General features: G+C 37.0%; 1 protein-coding gene across 2 annotated transcripts in view; it reads left to right on the top strand.

Moving 5' to 3' along the window:
* Window positions 1–21468, top strand: part of ERICH1 (glutamate rich 1) — a 68741-nt gene that overhangs the window by 19563 nt on the left and 27710 nt on the right. Inside the window, exons 2-3 of one of the 2 annotated variants that reach the window (XM_027690297.1) lie at window positions 8594–8721; window positions 9847–9978. In XM_027690297.1, coding sequence (XP_027546098.1) covers window positions 8700–8721; window positions 9847–9978 — 154 coding nt within the window. In that variant the 5' untranslated portion in view covers window positions 8594–8699. The remainder of the gene's footprint in view (window positions 1–8593; window positions 8722–9846; window positions 9979–21468) is intronic. The other variant, XM_027690296.1, reaches the window with a different exon arrangement.

Below are 21468 nucleotides of genomic sequence, written 5' to 3'. Positions count from 1 at the left end.
GAGACCCAGAATAACTGGAGATGGGAGGCAAATTCTGAGGTACACTTTCCTTTTTGACTATAGTGTGATCTTCTGAATGCTATTTGTGCTTTCCTTAGGAAGATGGTAGTTCTTCTGTTAGGGATGGAGGAAACGTGGAAGTGTCAAGTCACTTATCGTTTCTTTTTTTTGAAGTGCTTAAGTGCTTAAAACCCAACATACCTGAACATATGCCTGTGGCCAAAATTTCCATCCTAGGACATAGTAAGATGTACCATCCCTTTGGATTCTAGTTGTCCTAAATCAGACTTTTTTCCCCTATTTTACCAAACTTCTCAGTGAGAAAATGAACGTAACCAAAGTAGGGATTCCTATCCCCCAGGACAATTTCCCAAGAGGAACTTGATCCTTCCATTGCAAGAACTATAGTTCTTATCTTCAGAAGATGGAATAAAAAAGTTTTTTCTTGCTTCAGCGTAAAATTAAAGAGGGTCTAGATGGCCATCTTTATTACCTTAAACCATTTAAAAGTTACACACACATAATGAACCTGAGCCTTATGGCAGGCAAAGTGATAAAGAGAGCAAATGAAAAGGTGAAAGCTCCTACAAATAAGAGAACATTTTCCCTATGCTTGCAAATATGCTTCCAAATGCTGTATTAAAAATACTTAAAAACTTGCTGTATCACAAAAAAAAAGGTGTTTGGCAAAAGACTGAGCATTTCAAAATACATATTGCGCACTTGGATATGGGTTTTGCCTAAACTTTGTCACAAGGATAGGTTCTGTTTGTTTCTGACCCTTGTTAGAGCAGGATTTACTTGCAACAAGGATTAATTTAATGAAAAATGTTTCTCATGAGGTCTGCAGTTCTGTAATTTCTTTACTTTTTGTTGATATTTTAAAACCTCACTAATTATTTTTAATAGCTTTATATTCAGAGCAGACATGCATGCTTCTACCTAGAGATTTGCTAATTGTGGAATTGGCTTTTTCACACAATCACAGAATGGGTCAGTTTGGAAGGGACCATAGTGGATCATCATCTGGTCCAACCTCCCTGCTCAAGCAGGGTCATCCTAGAACACATTGCACAGAATTGCATCCAGATGATTCCTGGATATCTTCAGTGAGGGAGACTCCACAACCTCTCTCGGCAATCTGTTCCAGTGCTCAGTCACCTGCACAGTAAAGAAGTTCTTCCTCGTGTTTGGGTGGAACTTCCTGTGCATCAGTTTCTGCCTGTTGTCTCGTGTCCTGGGTTTGCATCACTGAGAAGAGCCTGGCTCCATCCTCTTGGCTCCACTGCTTTAGACACTTACATATACGTAGCTGAGGTCCTCTCTCAAATTTCTTCTCAAGGCTGAATAGGCCCAGCTCCCTCAGCTGTTCCTCATAAGAGGAAACGGCCTTCTTAGTCTCAGACCTTTTTCTTGGTAGGAATGATAACTACTTTTTAAAGGACTTGGGATTTACTGATCAGTGTTTAGCAGCTTCCTTATAAAAATGGAAATTTCAAAGTTGCTGAAGAAGGATATTTGCATTCAAGTGAAATGTAGTGTTCACTTTGTCTGTATAAAGCATACTGTGCCACTTTTGGTGTTTGCATTTCCCCTAATTTTGAAAAAGGAATTTGAAATGCAGAGGGCCTGACCAGAGTCTCGGATCTTGTAGAGACAACCTATTTGATCTTTTCTTCTCCTTAATTTAAGTAAGAGGTAATGAAGAATAGTACTAAGCTGTTACTGCTAATAGGTTTTAGTTTTCTAAAAAAGTCAGAATCCATGTTATGTTATATACATAGACAAAATGCAATTTACTCCATATTTATTAAATAAAAACATGAATGTCTATCAAATGTGACATATCCCAGCGTTCTTATCCTATATGAGGAATTTCTGTCAAAATTCAGTACAGCTGTGTGATAATTTTGTATTCTCCTCCTTACTTGTTCCATTGAAGTTACTGATGCTGGCAGAATACTGTGTTTAAATCATCACTAGGACACAAGGACTGTGTCCTTCCTCATTCTGATCCTTTCTTCCTGCAGCCATTCTCTTATAGAAAACTTAAGCTTGTGACACAAGTGCCTAGAAGAGAGAACTTGTCTAAAAAATGTGCATGAATAGCCCTGCCTTTTAGTTGATCAAATTGATGAAGTGCATATGGCTGAGAAATTAAATTCTAGCAGTACTCAACGCAGTAAACAACTTTAGAGGCTTGTTAAACAATTCAGCGTCACTTTAGTTAATTACTTTGAAAGGCTGTCTATTGTGAATAAGCTAAAGAGCAATGGAGATTATAATTATTATGCAACAAAGTGTTGTCACACAGTCTTGTGGTCTTCGCTCAAGGGTTTAAAAATTCTCTCATTTCGTGGTATTTACAGTGCCATTACACTGTGCAAATGGGACAGATATATCTAGAAGTGAGTAGATTATTTGACTGAAGACAACAGCCTCTGGTGGCTCTGGCAAAAATGGTGCCCAACCAGTTTTACAAGCTGGTAGCTGCATGGTTTAGGGTAATGTAGAGATGCAGGGTTTAGGGGAGAAGGGGAAAAAAACTGAAAGCCAACAGACCAAAAACCCAGACACAAACAAAAAGCCTGCCTCTGTTCAGGCTGAGTGGGCTGCACATATAATATCTGTAAATTCTGTTGTGACAGAAACAGCCTTGTTGTTCAGTTTCCAGTTCCCTTAGCAGTGTTTTTGTGTTTTTTTCTTTTATTTTGGGTTTTTTTTCTGCTGGTTGACAGGTTCCTCCTTTTTCCAGTGTTCTTATGTATATACATTCACCCATTCTTCTCTACTACTTGCTCGTTTCATCAGCTTATCTGTCATAGGGAAAGCCTCTGGCCTCTGTGAGAATAGAATGTAATTTAACAAGTAGCTCATCAGAGAGTATGTAGAGATTGGCTAATTGGTGTAGAAAATGCCAGCTTTAGCTCTAAGTGTAAACAAGCTCTAAGCCTAAATGTAGCCAGCTGCAGGAAAACAAATTATCTTGGTAAAGGAAATGGAAAAATGGCTTGTGTAAGAACTTGATAAAATGGCCTTGTTTCAGCTACAGAATGGCTGATTGCCCTAACTTGAACTACAGCATAGTAATGGTGTAACATTCTCACTGTCCACCTTGTCACCCTGTTTGAAATCATTTTTAATGTGTTGATAACAAAATCACTTGTGTGAGACCCCACTCCTGCTCTGATTTACACTGTGGAGTTTGTTACTTAAGCTGCCATTGTCAAAATCATAGTTATTCAGAGTCAAGTCTCATGTTTTCTGATGTTACACAAGCTTACTTTCTACTTGTCTTTCTTAACAACTGTATCCTCTAGCAATTATTTGAAAAGTGGAAATGCTTATAATGTGAGCTTTGTATTGAACTAAGTTCTGGGCAAATGATTTTCCATAATTTTTTGTGCTTTGTGTTATTTTTTTACACAAGTGGGAATGGTCTGTTACTGACGACTTCGTGTTAGGGAATAGAAAATGTCAGTTTTGGGGGGAAAAAAAGGTTTAAAATCCTGAATTTTTGTTTACTTTTATTCTGATGAGCACATCTGTTTATTTTCTGGTCTTATTTCAAATGAGTTCAGTAATAACATAATCACTTCATCAGTGAGGGTAATTAATTAATTGCAACTTAGACATGGCCTTTTAGATTCAATGTTGTTTCATTTATTAAAAAAAAGTATTGATTGACAGGGGTGTATTTGGCTTTTGAGAAATGTGTTGAACAAATAAGATCTGCAGCACTAGGAAAAGTAATTGAGCTGAGTACTAACTTAATGTTAAGATAGCTTTATGTTCCTGTTTATACAGCTAGAATTCTTAGACATCTAATCAAAATATTGCATATAGTCATATACCAGGGCGTCTGTGGGACACTGAAGTTTTTAAAATAAATAACTTACCACTTAGCTATATAGTTCCATCATTACCTCTTATATTCAACTTTCAGAAAACAAAAATAGCAAAATAGCTTGTACCACTTTTTAAATTAGCTATCTTGTAATTTTAAAACTGCCATCTGCCTGTAGCCAGATTTTGCTCTGAAAAGTTTTATGTTTCTTGGTTTCCTCAGTCAGTGGTTTTTCCATGCTTCACTCTCACTTTGTATTCTGCTTATTTTTCACTACTTTTTCTGGGAGAATGTAGAAATTGTAGTGGTTCGTAGGTAAAAAAAAATTCTTCCCCAGACGATGAGTGAGAACAAGAGGAAGAAGGATTTGTACTTTTTTAATCAGTTTTTTCTCTGTGACAAAGAATGTCTGCCATTCCTAATGTAATGAAACTGAAGCTGAGTTATAATGGTGAGTGCTGTCTTAAATAAAATGAGCTATAATACAGCCTTTCTCCTTGTCTAAAAAAAAAGTAAATTAAGAGTTAGTGTGCATGTGGGAGATAGTGAGGGAAATAAATGTGAGTTCTCTTGTTCCTTGTTTTTTATGAATTTCCCATCCTAACTTTGGGTCTTGTAAAATGGGTATGTCTTTATTGACCTCAATTTCCTTTTGGAGTTTTTGGTTTTCATCAAGCTGAAGGAGAAGACCATGATGAGGAAGTACTTCTGAGGATTTTCTCAAGCTGTTTTCTTCTTTCAGAAGTCTAGTGTGCTGTGTAATCTAGACACTCTTTTCAAGGAAGTAAAGTACTTCTGGTGAAGTGTCAGGAGGGAAGTTGTAATGAACTGGCTTGTTTAAATATGCTACCAGGCACAAATGGTATATAGCCTAAGAACTAGGAGCACTCTTCTGTGATATGGCTCGTATTCTACGAAAAAAATCTGAGAATGCGGTGAGAGCATGCTATTGCTTGACAAACAAAGGATAGTAGACTTCTTTTGTGTAAACATAACAATAAAGTAGCAGAAATTAAGGTAAATAAAAAAATTCAATACTGCTGTTTACACTAATATATTGTGACCATTAATACTGTAAAAAAGATTATTGGAATAAAATAAGTATATTGTACTGCTTCCCCACAATGTTCTCCAACAGTATGCTGCTTGAGGATTTTTTTTTAGCCAGAGGACAACATGTATCTATTTAATTTTAAGACTTTATTCTTTCATCAGTTTATTGTTTGAATGTATGTTATCGAGCAATTTGGAATAAAACTATACACTTTGAAGGTTTACTTGGCAAACAGGGAAGTTTGTCCTTCAGAAAAAAATAGCAGGCATCTTCAGAATTTTAAAGAATTTTGCAAAAGAAAAAACTGTTTCAGTATTTTGTTACATGTATTGGTGCTAATAAAATATGTGACTGTAACAATGTAACTTGAGATAATTAGATATTCAAAAGACATTCAGAAAACTTTTTTTTTCATAAATAAAAAAAAAAGAAGGAGATGAAGAATCTTTGGAAGGAGTATATCGTCTTCAGCCAGAAAGTGGCTAGAGTGACTCCCCTAGTTTATTCTGATAAAGTACAGATAATCAGGTCTTAGAACAAGCTAAAGGAATCAGACTGTAATGGTAAACTGTAGTAGCTCTCCATAAAGGGAGTTCCATAATTTTGTGAGAAACAATTCCTACCTGCAGTAGTGAATTTCTACAGAAATACTTCATCAGCTACTCCAGTCACCCAGCAAAATAGCACATTTCCATTTCTGTGTGATGATTATCATCTGAGTGAAACAAATGACTAGCAGTAAATGACTGCCTGTTCTTTGCTAGGTTGTTTATTATCATTATCACTTTTTTGGTTTTGTTCTCTACCGAATGTGCTTCTCTAGTATTGAGGGAGAGGTTTCTGCTGAAAACTGGGGTCAAATAGCAGGAATTATGCAGCACTCCAAGAAAAAGGATTTTACTTTCTGATTGCACAAAAGTCTACTTGAGCTAAAAGCTTCTGTTGTTGTGGAAAGCACTGTAGTATGCATTGACTTGAGACTGAAAAACAGGTGAAAGTCAACCTGTGAACGGAGGTTGTTTGCACATAATATAACACCTCATGTCCCTGAAGTTACTCTGATGTACCTTATTATGGCAGACTAAAGTAACTATAGCTTAGTGGTCAGGAACTTGGATGTCATCTGAAGAAAAATGAGTATACATTGAGGAATGGGTGAGTATTTGGGATCACCGGATTTGTTCGCGCTATTGAAGGACAATTTGATGTCTTCACATTAATCAACTGTAAAAGTACCTATTTTCTAGTACCACAGTTCAGGAGGACCCTCAAGGTGTGTATATTCCACATTTAGTCACTCATATCACCTTTGGTGCATTTTAGTTTATGAACACTTTTTGAAGGAGACAACTCTTGCCCAGGATTTGTATGTGCATTGTCTTTATAGATACTTGTCTTGCTGGTCAGTGAAGGGGAAAGTGATTGTGTACAGATAACAAGGGGGTGTTTATGTGCATTGAGGGTTGTCAGAATTTTCAGGTTGTAGTCTCATTTATATGCAAGACAAATGAGGAATAGCTATAACATGGTCATACTCAAGCTTTCCTAATAAGTAAAATCATACTTTATGCAAACTTTTTAAAGGAGATAACAGACCTCTTTCAAGCCTTAGTTTTGTCCAGATTATATCTACTGTAACACCACATAGAAAATGCCTACTGACAGTAATGACTTTTGTAGAAGGTATGACATTGAACTAATCAGACCTTGTATTTGAACCAACATCAGTCCCTCACTTCCTGTGCTTTTTTGTAAAGACCTATTTTTGAGGATAAACTCCTTCCTTCTATTTGGAGAAGTGATAGCCGGGTGTTTCCGAGGGATAATTTTGTGAAAAAGATAGTCTTGGTAAGATTGGGCTAACTTGTCAGCTGTCTGTGGGGGCTGCAGGATGTTCTAGGTGGACTTGGGTCCTCTATTTGCAGTATGAGTTCTGCCCTATGGGAACTTAGCAGTGGGTTACCAAAGCTTTCTGAGTTGCAGGGAAGCACTTCATGGGCAAGACAAAATTTCTGTCTGATTGTGAAACTGCACGGGGTGTCCAGGTAGGTGTCCAGGCAGGGCGGCTCTGTGACGGGAGGCGGGGGCTGCCCCATGCAGCTGGTTCCACCCGGCTCTGACCCACCCACTGCAGGGTGCGGCTGAGCCCACAGCCGAGGGGGGGTGCCTTGGGGAAACTTCTTTGAGAAAGGAGAGGACTAAGAGAGCTCCTGAGAGAGGAGGGAACTAAAAGGAGTGACAACAGTGGGAACCCTAGGGTCAGAGGAGGAGGTGCTCTGTTGTTGAAATGTTCCTGAAGGACTGCAGCCCACAGAGAACCCCCGTGGGGGAAAAGGAAGGAGCAGCGGAGAGAAACTGTTGCACACTGACTGTAGACAGCCCCCCCCACCACCTTGCACTGCTTTTTGTCTCACTGAAGGGACTGCAGCAATAGGGAGTAGGTGAAGCTGGGAGTGAATATGAGGCAGCAAGGAAAGGTTGTTATAGCTGGTAAGTGATCTCCCTGCTGTTGACCCATGAGCTTAGTCCTCTTCCCATTTCATCCTGCTGAGGGGGGACTGAGTGAGCATCTGGTGGGTGTTTGGCTGCTAGCCAGGGTCAACCCACCACAGAAACTAGATGTGATTCAGTCTTACAGCAAGCAAAGGACCAAGATTTATTTTTTTTTAGTGGATCTTAAGATTTTAAACAGCAGCTGAGTAAATTTGCCACAAAAGGACCAAGATTATATGAACATGTATTCTGGCCATGTCTATGTCTGAGGTGTGCCTAAACATGCTTTATGTTCAGGCAGTCTGATACTTGTTTGTAGTAGGGTAGCAAGAGATAACATAGCTGGCCCAGCTACTGACATGCTTGCAGTTGTAATGTTGGGAAGGGCATGGTGTAGATTCCCTAATCTGTGCACAAGGTTGAGTTACATGGAAAGGATCTGTTTGTGTGGGGAATGTTGTAGAAAAGAACATGAGGAAACTTGAAATCATTCAGAAGGAAATAACTCAAACATTTATACATCCTTGTAATGTAAAACTGTCACTAATTAGCACTTCATCATTAATCAGCGGGGGGGGGGAGAGGGAAAGCAATGCAAGTGCTGCCAGTTCAGCCATTTGGCATCATCCCCGTGGAAAGGATTGCAGAATTATTCCACGTTAATTTTCAGTGGATTTTTCTTCAAATTGCAAAATTGTTCTTCATCTTTCTGTGTTTATTTCTTTCCCTTTATTATCCTTTAAAGTCAGTATCATTAATATCAGCTTGTTCAAGAAAAAAAACAACTTTCTAATGTGTTTTCAAAACAAATTTATTACCTCCTGATGATGAAAACAACTGTGGTATAGCTTTTCAGAAGTACCTTGAATGTTCAGAAATGTAGTTTGTCATAGATATCTAAGATGATCAGTCATGCTGAATTCTTTAAAGTAGGGTATCTGAGAAATGTCAGTGTATAGTTAAATTACATATTTGCATACAGTATGTGTAGTTAAATTGCATATTTGAAACCTAGAAGTAATTCTTGTTAGGAATCTGTCAGACACAACTATGTTTTAAGTGTTTGAGAATTAGTCCAACGATAGCTGCACCTCAGTGATGGACTTGGATCACCTGGGATCTTCTAGCAAATTTGTGGTGTAAGGAGGTTAATTGTGTCCACTTGACAAAGATATTTTTATTTTACATTATTTTAACAGTTCTGTCTGGAACAGGCTTCCCAGGAGAGGGGTTGCAGTACTAAACCTGCCAGAATTCAAGAAGCGTTTGAATGGTACTTTCAGGCACATGGTGTGACTCTTGGGGATGATCCTGTGCAGGATTAAGAGTTAAGTTCAATGATCCTTGTGGGTCCCTTCCAACTCAGTATATTCTCTGATTCTGTGTTTTAAAGGGACAAATTGTCCCCAAGAAGGGAAGGCTGGTGCTCTGTCTGTGCTGACTTATGGAGCTGAGCGTTAAAAAACCCAACAAAACAACCACCACCAAAAAACCCCAATAAACCAAAAAGAAAAACAAAACAACACTGAGCCATCTAAAACTACATTGCAGCATCTGGAAACACCCTGGCATTCTGGCCTTCTGGAAAGGCTTTTTTCTCCCTGTGGTTGGTCTCTGCTGTTGTCACTACTGAGCAAAAGAAATACAGTCTGGTATTTGGACTGTTTTCATTTAACTGGAGCAGAGATGTGTCTCTGTCACTCCTACAGAGCTATTTGTCTCGTGAACACAGTAGAGGTTTATACTGCCGCTCTTGCACGTATTTTTAAATACCTTTTAAACAGGAAAGGAATCCTACAAAATGAGACTGCTGCCATGACCACAAGTAGTTTCCTATACAATAAAATAGTTGGAAAGCTAGCCTTTGGCTCTTCCCCTCCCTCCCCCTCACAGAAAGAAGCACAGCAGGGATGAGCAGGCCCTGCTGAGGCTTAGTTAAGTGTGGCTTTCAAACTCCCTTTATCTTTGCATCCTTTAGAACAGGATAGGCTATGTTTAAAAGGTCTACACATGGGCAAACCACAGTTCTGTGATTCTTTTTCTGTTGCTTCTGCCACTGCATAATCAGCTTGTATCTCTCCATCCATCCATCTTTTGTGAAACAGTTCTTAAAGAAATAATGTCTGCTCATGCTGAATGGGGAAAAATGTTTAGAATCTCTCTTAAAATATCACTGTAAGTGTCTTCTGAAGTTAGAGCAGAAGATTTGCCTCATACAAAGGACAAAAAATGTTTCTGGTGGAAAGAACTAACCCATGGAGTAATTGCTTATTTGTAGCTGCTACAAAATTTGGTGCAGTTTTGTTGGTTGTAGGATAATTTCAGTGTTCCACAACTGACCCTCTGTAAGGATTTTCGAGAACATTTATTGCCGTGATTGGAAAAACATTTGAGAAAATCTGTAGTGAGACCAATATTGAGGCAGATATTTGGGTTTTTTTCTGTTTTGTAGGTAGTGATGCAATTATGTCTCCAAGAAGAATTTACAAAGTGGATCTTCCTCCAGAGGGTTATGTTGCAGCTACTCCAGATGCTATTAGTAGTGCAGTTTCTGAAAACTCAGGCAGTAGTGCTGACTCAACAGGTAAGTTTCTATGGTTGTTACTGTGATAAATTTTTCTCAAGATAAACTTGTTAGCAACTCTTATCAAGTAGACTCAGACTGCAACAATTAAGTACTTAAGCTGTTGTTGCCAGCGGGTGTCACTGTTTTGCAATATAAGCAAAATGAGGATGTACATCCCTATGAGTTCACCTCCCTCGTTAAGTGTTGCACGACTAGATTCAACATTTGGTTATAGCCATGCAGTGCCACAGATCTTGCTGAAGTTCCATAAAGTCTAACTGAGAACAAAGTCTTTAGCTCCTCCCACTCAAGTGACACATGTATATTCATATTATGCCTGCTTACAGTCATGTTATTTTTAAGGATAAATGACAGATAAAGCTGTTTTACTAAGTCTTACTCTTGATATTCTGAGAAATGGATAAAGACTCAACAACCTCAAATTTACCTCTCTCAGAACAGACATTCGTCATTGGTGTTGGTGGAGGGAGATACCAATTCTTTAGTGTTGAGAGGCTTTCTGATGAGAAACTGTGACCAGGTAACTTCAGAACCAATATTTAAAGTTGTCAAAGAATTCAAGAGAAGCAGCAGAGAATCTGTAAAGTGAGCTCTAAGTTGGCCTCAGTTAAATACATGTTTTTCTGAATGCCATTGCCAGAATAAATTGATTCTATCTGTCTTTAAAAAAAAAAAAGTTCTAAGCTTAGACAAGACAAATTCATTTAGTTTTTTCAGTTACTGTGTTCCTGTGGATGTATGTTTGTCCAAAATGGTGTATCACTGTCATTTGCTGCTAGGGGCATTTTACAGCAAAGAAAATACACAGGTAAGGCAGCTGAAGTAAAACACCTGATAAGCAGCGGTTATTAAAGAGTTGTATCTATTTCAGCCTGGAGACTGCCTTAAATGTAAGGAAAATCTCAGATATAACCTACATATATGGAAAGGCAAATGCTGCTTGCCTCTGCAAACAGGACCCACAGGGATGAATTTTCAGTTGGAAATTGGGTCTGCACTTTGTTCTGAGCTTCATTCAGAATGTGGATACAAGTAAAGCTATCAAAGAGACTTAAGAGACTGAAGCAAAATACAGCGTGACTGGTCATGCATCAAGAATGTTCTTCCTTGATGTGAGGTGGTTTAAAGACCATATTTTGAGTGACAAAGAAGTAACTCTATCCGAGTAACGTAAGGGTAGATCTTGATACTTTTTGGATTATGGATGGAAAGGTGTTCTAATGTACAGCTTCTAGGCTTCTCTTTTCTCTCTTGGATAGGATTATGTTCTGAGTCCAAAAGCTATTTCTAGGCGATGCTTAAATTTGTTTAGTTGCACAAATGTCTTTGGGCAGTTCACTGGGTTTGTTTCCCAACATGTCATATTCAAGCTGCTTACTCTGATCCCGAAGCACCATTTCTCTCCCTCTATGCCATATAATCTCCATTTATTATTTGGTGTTCTTTCCTTTTAGATATTAGAGGGATGTTTCCCCTTCTGTATTTTGCTAATAAAACTAAATGAAGTCTCATAATACTTTGTAGGTAAATAGACCTATAACATTCAGTTTTATACAGGGACTTACGTTGTTTTTAAATGAAACACTAGAATACGGATGTCTGAACACTGCTGCAACCTCCTTATTAAGGTATTAGCATGGAACTTTTGTGGCAAATTTACTCAGCTGCTGTTCAAAGTCTGTGTGTAAATCAGGTTATATGTGGTGCATATTAGATGTTGATACATTACATAGCAGTTAAGCAGAACAGAATTTAGGATTGCATTATGTTGTCTCTTTTTAAAGAGGTATAAATACTTGGCCTGGTCTTACAGTGGATAGAATATTGAACAATGGTTCATTTTTTAGATTTAATCTTTTCCCTTAGTATTTCAAAACAAACATACTCAACCATGATAGCAGTAAATAGAGTTCTGATGTTGTGTGGTGACAGTATTGACTGTTGGATGGAGAACTCTTTTAGCTGATCCCAATTTCAGTGTTCAGCAAGAGTAGGTTTTGGACTTCAGCCACTTTTTCAACAGTTAACAAATGGATCTAGAATTTTGGGAGACTTATTTTTGGATTGGTTTGTTATTTGACTTTGCAGTTTATCATGGAATCAAGAAAAAATAAGTTTGAAGTGAAGTTTTTTAATCAGTGATTCTCCTTGCATGGTAGATTTGACTATAAATGTCATTCTTGCCAGAGATTTGCCTAATTTGTTCTTAAAAACCTCCTCATAGGGAGGTTTTTCTTACATGCTCTTTTCTACTTGCTCTAGTGTTTCACAACCCTTTAATATGAGATCTTTCTTGCTGCAATTTAGACCCTTATTATTTGTTTAGTCTAAATACAGATTCAGAATTGGAGATCTGTGCTAATCTTGCAAAGTTGATGGATGTGGTTAACTTTACTCCTGTGTATGTCATTTATAGTATTTAATTTAAGCAGATACATAAAATCTATTGCAGGATGAAGTCTATGATTTCAGGTAGTGTTCATAAAATACAAAAGGAACAGTTTAGGCAATCACACCATGGATTGCTTAGTTTGCTCACTAGATGTAGTTTTATATCCCTTATTTAGATCTGTTTTTGAGAGGATAAAGGAAAGCTCCAATGAGAATCTTTGACGCCGAAGGAAAAAGAGGGAGTGTGCGTGACTGTGTGTATGAACATTCTATATATATAAAATAAAACTATTTTTTTAGAATTGTAGAATTGTCCCAGGTATTCTTAAAGGACCAGCCCCATAAGGCAAAGTTCAGATCTGGTATTTGTTTTAGTCCTGATACTATCTATATGATATATTTTCAAGGGGAACAGGTAATCTTCTGCTGTGTTTTCTAAAAAATTGAGCATGTTGTGTATATGCTGCGTAACAAAAAGTTCCCATGCTATCCTTTTCTAGCCTTTGAGTCCAGAATTAAGGGAAATAAATGATGTGGAAACTCAAGCAAAAAAAAAGTAATCTGACTCAAAAATAATTTCATTGTTTATCAAACTTGTCTTATGAAAATAATCTGACTCTATTTTAGGATTTAAATTTTTTAGTTGCAACTCAGTTATATATCTGTGATTTGCTATGTCTTCTCAATAAATTAAGAAAACAAAATCTGTGTCTATCTGAATTAATAACAAGATTGTCAAGAGGGATAGATGTGCCATGGATGTTATTTTATTGCATTAATCTGTGAAAGAATGAAGTATTCAATCATTAGAGTATGAATTTAGCCATCAACTGTTTTTGAGAAATTGTTTAAAAGCTAAAGTTAATTAAAATTATAAATTAAAACAATTTCTTGTCAGCTCTAAAATATTTTTTGGGTTGTCCATTATTATTACTCTTTAAATTAGTTCCATTACAGTTGATACTGTCAGGATGAAATTAATGTCCACACCAGCTTTTGAACAAGAGGGGAAAAAAAAAAAGGCAGTTCTGTGTGAATATTTCAGTATGTCTTTCTCCATCTGTCTCTGCATGTACTTTTAGCATTTCAAATATTTTTGTAATGCTTTTAAATACTTTTCTTTGTTTTGTCAAATAAATTGTGAGTAGTTATGCCCTTAACATTACACAGTCACCTTGTGATGATGCATAAATGACTAATGGCATCGAGATTCAAAGTTTTGTGAAGCATCTCTGCTTCCCTGTGTGATTCTCTTATACACTTCCCAGAGGTGAGGAGAATAAAGCTGCTGTTGCAGGTTTGTTTCCTTCATGTAAGCAGGTGATTGATGAACTTGTAGTAATGAGAAGAAAATCTAAGAGTCTTTCTTATCTTTCAAGAAAATAATGAACATTACATTTATCCAGCATTCTTGGAATAATAAAATAGACTTGAGCATCTAATTATTAAAAACTCCCTGGACTGTTTTGTATGAGTTGAATCACTATGACAGTGTGATTATGTCAGCCTTCTTTTGATTGAATTGAGTAACAAGAATTAGACAGTCCGGGGAGGAAATAATCCAGAGAATTTCTTTTGTTTTTCGCATTATTTTTGTACTGACCTTGGTACGTGTTAATGCATTGCTAACTTGTTTAGCGATAGACTTTATATGTTTGGCAAGGGCATTAAAATGTGTAATTTTCAAGCTACAGATAAGTTATTATCCATCAAATTCTGGTTGTAAGTCCAGTATTCTCATATCTTAAAGGTCTTAAATCAGAGATAAAAATTAATTTATTTTTATTACGTATTTATTGAGAAAAGCTTCTTCAAGAATAGTCACTTGAAAGATCCACCATCACGTTCATCCATCATCACCATCTCCTTTTCTATATGAAAGGAGAATCCAGAAAACTTTAGTTACGTGTCCCTTAACTTTCTAGGAAGCAGTACTTTTGTTTTGGTTTTTACTTTCGTAAGATGAAGTAAAATTGTGGGGGTTTTGCTTCTTATTTCAAGACAGGTAAAACAATAGGAAACACTATCTTGCATTAAAGTATGAATGCTAAAAATGTAACCTTATTCCTTCTAAAAGATAAACCGATTTTATTTCTCCAGCAGTGTTCTTGGATACTGTAATTGAAGCTATGATAATAGAATGTAACATATAAAGTTACTTTATTTGTGCACAAAACAGTGTGCTGGATTATAATTTCTCTCAGAAGTGCTTTAATATTAAATCCATAGTAGCATCACAAAGTGATATATGGTGGTTCTTAGATTCATGGCAGAGCAAATTCCTGCCCCATGGACTGCAGAAGATAAAAACTGTGCATGTAGGAGTTCCGTAAGATGCAGTAGTTGAGGGCACCTGGAAGAGCAGATAAAGAGAACTCGAAGAAAAATGTTCTTAGGATTTTTTTTTTCATTTTTAATTTAATAGCTCATTCTTTTTGTTCTTGTCAAGTCTCCCTCGTTTTTCCTTCATAGTTTGGAACCACAGTGTAGTATTCATCCGATACTACACTGTTGTTACTATCTTGATAACAACCTTCCTACTTGTGGTGAAGCCTTTTATATTGACAGAAGGAGCAAGACCTGGCTGAGCTTTGTCCTAATGGGTAGGTTATGAGGCGGAGTTCTAGTTAGGAGGAAGAATCCAGTTTGGATGCTTCATTCTCATGCTGAGAAGTCAAGTTAGAGAAATAGAAGCAAACAACTGATTTTTTTTTCCTGCCTTTTGACAGCTGACAAATCTGACATAATGTGAAAAGTGGTACTTCTGTGCGACACTTCCTCACCTGGTTAAATTTGCTTGTTGGTCTCAGGCTCTGCAATTCTGTATGATAGAGGCACATGAGTTATTTGTTAATGTAGCTGCCGTTTGGACTTTTGCTTTTTTTATTTGTTTTTGTCAGAAAGGGCAGTACTGCAGAGGATCACTACTGATGCTGCAAGAGGTCTAAGCTGAAGGAAGGAAGTTAGAGATCTGTCTCATTTATATATGAGTAAATTAGTTATTCAAGTGAGATGCATACCAGGAAATTCTTATTGTTGTCAGGATAGAATAGCAACATTGGGGAGGGATCTTTAACCAGTCTTGTAAAAGCTACCGCATTTCTTGTGTTTGGTTCTGCTGGCAAAAATGTTTGCACTTTCTGGTCAACAAAAGATAGTTTTGGATAAGGCATGATCAGGTAGTCTCTGACCTCTCTGTAGTCTCTTGATTCACTTAAGGTTTAAGGCAACCATTTTAGGAAGACTTAATGATGCTTAAGCTTATGTTTGTTGTTAAGTCGTGCTAGTGTGAATCATGTGTTGACTACTTAGGTTCTTGGCAAGTGGTTGGGAATGCAATACATTACAGAACTGATAGCACACCGAGGGAACAACGGATATTGAGCACCTAAGGCCAGCAGCAAATTTTTTTCACTGGCAGGTAGCACCACTGAAATTATGAATCTTTTTGTAGCCTTCACACTAGAGGAATCATTAGACCATGTAATTTAATCTTCTCTACCTGCTAGAGAGGTCTTACCCCATATTGAGCTCAGCAGTTTGCATTTAAAAAAAGAACCAACCAAACAAAAAAACCTATTCACATTTCAAAGATGTCACAGAGGCTCCACTACTTTCTGGTGCTATAGTTAATTGGCCTCACTCTAATCAAAAACAAAATAAAAAAAATTGAAAATTTTTTTTTCTGCCTTCCTCCATTTAAAGAGCCTTTATTTAGCAGTATTTTCTTCCCGCAAAGAAAAACACTAATCAAGTCACCATCAGCCTTTTCCATTAAACAGATTCACTTGTGTGTTGCTCTGAGATGTTTGCTTCAATCCTCAAGTCACTTTTGTAGCTCTTCTGGGTATCTCCCATTTCACAGCATCCTTTTAAGAATATAAACTCCAGTACTGCTGGTAGTATTGATTTTTTCAACAAGGCTATATGTTGATATAATATCGTATGGGCCACTCACTTAAGAGTTGGACTTGATGATCCTTGTGGGTCCCTTCCAACTCAGAATATTCTGTGATTCTGTGTGATATAGTCCTTGTATTTCTATCCACAAGTCTAGGGTTTGGTTTTGGTTTTAATAGGTAAGAAAATTGCATCAATGTTTTTCTGCCACAGCATTTCAGCAGGAGCTCCTGTTACTTGGTACACTGATATCCTGACCGTGCTTAAAATTTGTGGGATTTAGTGTCTGGGTTTTTTTGTTTGGTTGATTTTGTTGGGGTTTTTTTAGAACCCAAGTAGTGTTATATATAACTTTCCTATTTTCATTATTTTTTTCAATATCAACACTAATTTTAATGTTAATCACTGATGAAAAAGCCAAGCAGGTGCAAGCCTCCTGCCGGTTCCCACAGCAGGCTTTTGGGCTTTTTTAACTTGTCTCAAACCGTATCTCAGAATCTCAGTACTATGGGCTCATAGGCTGTATGTGTTGCAAGAACAGGGTATCAAAAGCTCCAAGTATTATTTTTCCCCTATATATTAGTAACTCAGGTCTTACATTTGCCATTACATACCATGTGATTAAAGTATGTCCCAGCATCCCAATTACAACAGATTGCCCAGAATTATTTACCCTTGAAGAAACTAATATTGTATCAAAGTTTTAGATGTGTTTTCAAATTAATCAGAGGGTGTGACAGTAGAAAAAAGTTAAAAGAAATATTTCATTAAAAAAATCTTTTTCTAATTCTACACCATTCATGTCTGCAGTTATCTCTGTGATGTTACAATATACATTGTTTGCTTAGTATTTCTTAACTGTAAATTAAAACGCTTAACAGTGCTCAATGACTATTATTACCTATTTTAAATAAAATAGTTCAGGAAAGAACTCAACGTGAAATATACTCAACTTGAAGACAAAGGAGTTTAAGAACACTTATAATTGTTTTTCTGAATCTTATATCTGAAAGAAAAAGCTATGAAAAAATCCTCCTATGAATCAGGTTGTTTTGTAGTGTGTTCTGTCTGCTGCTCGTGGATTGACTTGTGGCAACTTCTGCGTTGAATATCCAAAGCTGATAACAAGACAAACTATGGGAATTGTGGCACTTTGGGGGTAAGAATTGGGCATTTGCAAACAAAAAGTAATAAAATTCTTTGCAGATTTATTCTTTTTTTAAATGGAATAACAAGCCTATTAAAGAATTATTACAGATAAAAATCCTGTCTAATTTAGGACTTCATAAAGTATGCCTGAATAATGAAAGATGCCAAAGTACAGTTCTTAATATAATAGTGTTTTGCAACACAGATGCACCAAATCATATTTCAGTGAATAAGTGAATATGATTGTTATGCAACTGTGCAGATTTTTCTTACAACTTGCTGAAAAAAAAGAGTTTTTCTGTTTCACTTCAGCTAATTATAAAACTTTTGCTGTGAGGTTTGCTTCTCTTTCCTCCTTTTCCTTAGACTTGTTAGCATGGGTATTTCCTTTTCTAGTAAGGATGGTATGGACTTTCAGGTTGAAAACTTGCTTGTGAAAGAGTTATTATTTTAAAAAGTGGTTTTCAGTAATTCAGCAAGGAAGAAACAGTGACTAAGAGTTCTGACTCTTTTATATTTCTAATAGGCTAAGTCTATTCTTAAATTTCTATTAGTGAATTCTTCTAGTTAATTTTGGGTGTTCTGGTTTTAATTCTCTGACAGTTTGGATGTCACTGTTTAGTATTAAAACAATATATTTGTGCATGATAAAATTTTAGGTGATAACATTCTGTAGTTTAGCATTGTCCTTGCAGAAATTAGTGTATGATTCCCAGTTTGTGAATGGCAGATTTTCCTGAGCTCCCAACAGCTTCAGGAAGTCTCATGTGTATGGCATCATCAGAAAGCAAGCTGTAGCAACAAGGACACCTCTGTTAAGGCTTTTACTATAAGCCCTTCCATAGTGTTGTGGTGTTTATAGATTAATCATTAACTTGGAAGAAGAGATGTCTGGGAGGTTAAGGAACTTTCTTCTCTACAGCCTGTTTCTTCTTCAGCTTGAATGTTCTTGTCGTTTTGGAACCAATTACAGTGAAAGATGCCCCAAACAGATAGAGGTGCTGGACAGCTATAGCTGACAAGAATCTGTACTGCACGTCTTTTCTTTGAATATCCTCTCGGCAGACCTTGTATTTGTTGATAGATGCAATGACATTCTTTCATAGATGATATCACCACAGTTTTCTTCTGAAATTGAATAAGATTAGAGAACCATTTTTGTTTTCAGAGTTCAGATAAAGTATTGAATCATTTGTTATCTTTGGCTTAATTTTTAAAAAAATAAAAATCTAGGTCCAGTACTGTTCATACTTACACTGACGTTGTTATCGATTGACTTGCATCACTGGAATAAAATTAAAGCTTAAGAAAGACTTAAATCAACTTCTCTAATACTGCTTTGGAAAAATCTTTAAATCCTTTTCTATCTGAACAGGAGAAGGTTTCCTTTTTAATGTGTCACATGATTTAAGAGTTGTCCAGAATTCTAGTTTTGTGTTGAACTTTTATGGTACTTAATTTCAAGGAATTAAGTGTATGCTTGAAAGAAGATGCTTGCTGATGTGCTCGTGTTGCAAAAGCTAGCTGACTAGTGTGATCACAGCTTTTGGGAAATCTTTCTGGTGTACTACATGTGATACAAACAATAAAACATTTGAGGTAGGTGTAGCTTGGGCAGGCACTTAGAGGAAAACATTTCCGGACCACCAGTATTCTGTAGCAGTGTTACAAGCAATTTCAGCGATCTGGCAAGCAGCCATCTAGAATGGGGTAATCACCTCTCCTGATTTCACAACAAACAAGTCTGAACCTCCTGAGGGTGAGTGTGAAATATAGCAAGAAATTCCCTGCTGTCCACTGAGGGTTTTAAACACAGGATTGGGCTATCAATTTAAGATGTAAGTGTGAAGCACTAGTTTAGGTTTATATACAATGTAGAAACCAGTCATTTCTAACTACCACTGTCTGTAACTATTTACATTTTCTAAATGCCAATACAACCACAAGCATATGGAACTATTGCAAAATGCATGGTACGAATTAGGAGCTTTTAATGTCACTGAAGTCTTCAGTAATTCTGGTGTGATAGTTTCTAACATGAAGACGTTGGTAGATACCCTATCAAATCAAACAAAAACTCACAAACCCCAAAAAACCTCTGAAAAATGTCTTTTGGAGTGGAATGGAAAAGAATTTTGCCTCAGATATTTAGTTCACATTTGTATGTGGTGTTAGGAAAGGGTATAAATCGTGAAAATGTATTAAGGAAAAAAACAAAGTACATGCTGATGTTAATACACTTGTAATGATTTACTTTAGCCATGGCTGCATGTTAAAGGTTTATTAAAGATCTTTGGTTTACATTTCTATAATTGTAAATAAAGTACATGTACAGATGCTGTATTAGTTTCTGTGTGCTTCTGAAAAAGCCTCAAGTATTTGAATAAGAAAAATGTACCTTTGAAATGAGCTCTCATTCCTGTGTGTTTCTGTAGTGCAGAAGACAACATACCCCTAATCCTAGTTTATGCCTTTACATTTTAACAGAGGAAAGAGAATGCTGGGTTGGAACTCAGAGGGCAGATGTGCTTAAGCTGAACTCGCCAAGAAGTGCATTTTAATGAGGGGTGTTGACTCTGGCAGTTACCTTCACTTTCTTGTGGTTCTTGCCCTTCAGTTTTTCTTATTCCTCTGTGATACAATCAGTATCTCAAACTGAATCTCCTCTTGTTCCATGTCCATAAGTCTGAAAGTAATTCGATTAAAGTAGATTCAGCTAGCCAGGTGATAGTATGTGTAGCAAGAGGAGGTGGAATTAAGGCCTTTATCTCTGACTTTTTTTTTTCTTGCTTTTTGCTTTTTTTTTAAGTTACAGTGATGACAAACATTTTTGTTGAGCATCCTCTCCTCTAATAGATGAGCCTCACAGAATGAAGAGGCACTGACCTTCTATTTTCTCCTCTTTCCTGACTGCATATCGTTTTTCTCTTCTTGCTCCCCACCCACTGAGTCAATTCTCCCCTCTCAGCAGGAGCATGTTCCCCCTTTCTACTCTCTCGAAGCTGTGTTGCAGGCTTCCTGTCCTCCTAGTCACAGTAAGGAACTGATGGGTAAGGAAAAGAAATAGAGAACGGCACCAACAACCACCTTAGATCCCAGGAAAAAGACAGCACTGTTGTAATTCTGCCTCACTTGAGCAGACACCCAACACTTTGGAAATCTGACACTGCTTGACTACTTTCATCTCCTTGTTTCATAATGAAAACATAATCAAGACCTAAGCTTTTGTAGTTAAATCACCATGGAGCACCTTGGTCAAGTCAGTAGGGGGCTGGATGAAGGGGAAAGGCAGAAGACAGCTTGGGCTCTGTCTGAGTGCTTCATTGTTCTGAATCTCAGTTCATCACATGTTAAAGCAGGAAATTTGTTTTGTAGATGTTGAGATGTTTCTGATCACTCTTAATATACATGATATTTTGATTTTGGATATCAGTTATATAGTTGGTTCCATATAAAATTCTAACCTCCACTGCTCTGCTATTCCCTATGAACCTGTTAGTATTGAATCACAGCAGTGTGTTGCTGTCCTATATGTCAAGATCCAAATATCCACCGATAGACAACACACTTGCTGAATATTAAGCATGAGAATGTGACCCTGGCTCATCCTCTTACTGTAAGAGCCCATGTTACTCTTTCTTTCTAACAAGACTTGTTTCAATGCAGCATGTTTTCAATTTTCTCATTCAAAATAAAATAGGGAGCGGGGGAAGAGGAAAACCTTTTGTAAGAATAGAAATTCTGCATTCATATCACCCTGCTGTTTAAATACTCATGACAATATGAGAGCACAAAACCTGTTTTTAACATGCAGGGGCTTAGAATCAGTGTGGCTGAGTGGACAAGGAAAATGAAGACAGCAGGAAAAAGAATGTGTATAGTATTAGCCATGTCCTTTATGTAAGCATTTAGTATGACATACAGATGTATGATGGTGTTTGATGTTCAAAGTCAGAATCAGGCCTACCTCACAGCTTCATTTTATTGTTAATCTTTTGTAGCAATAGTTGTAGTTTATGGCAACTTGTAGGCTTACAGACACACATT

Source organism: Neopelma chrysocephalum, unplaced genomic scaffold (assembly GCF_003984885.1).
Source record: "Neopelma chrysocephalum unplaced genomic scaffold, ASM398488v2 Primary Assembly neopelma1_80b, whole genome shotgun sequence".
NCBI lineage: Eukaryota > Metazoa > Chordata > Aves > Passeriformes > Pipridae > Neopelma > Neopelma chrysocephalum.
Note: the sequence above shows the minus strand (reverse complement) of the source record. Positions and strands in the feature narration are given on the sequence as shown.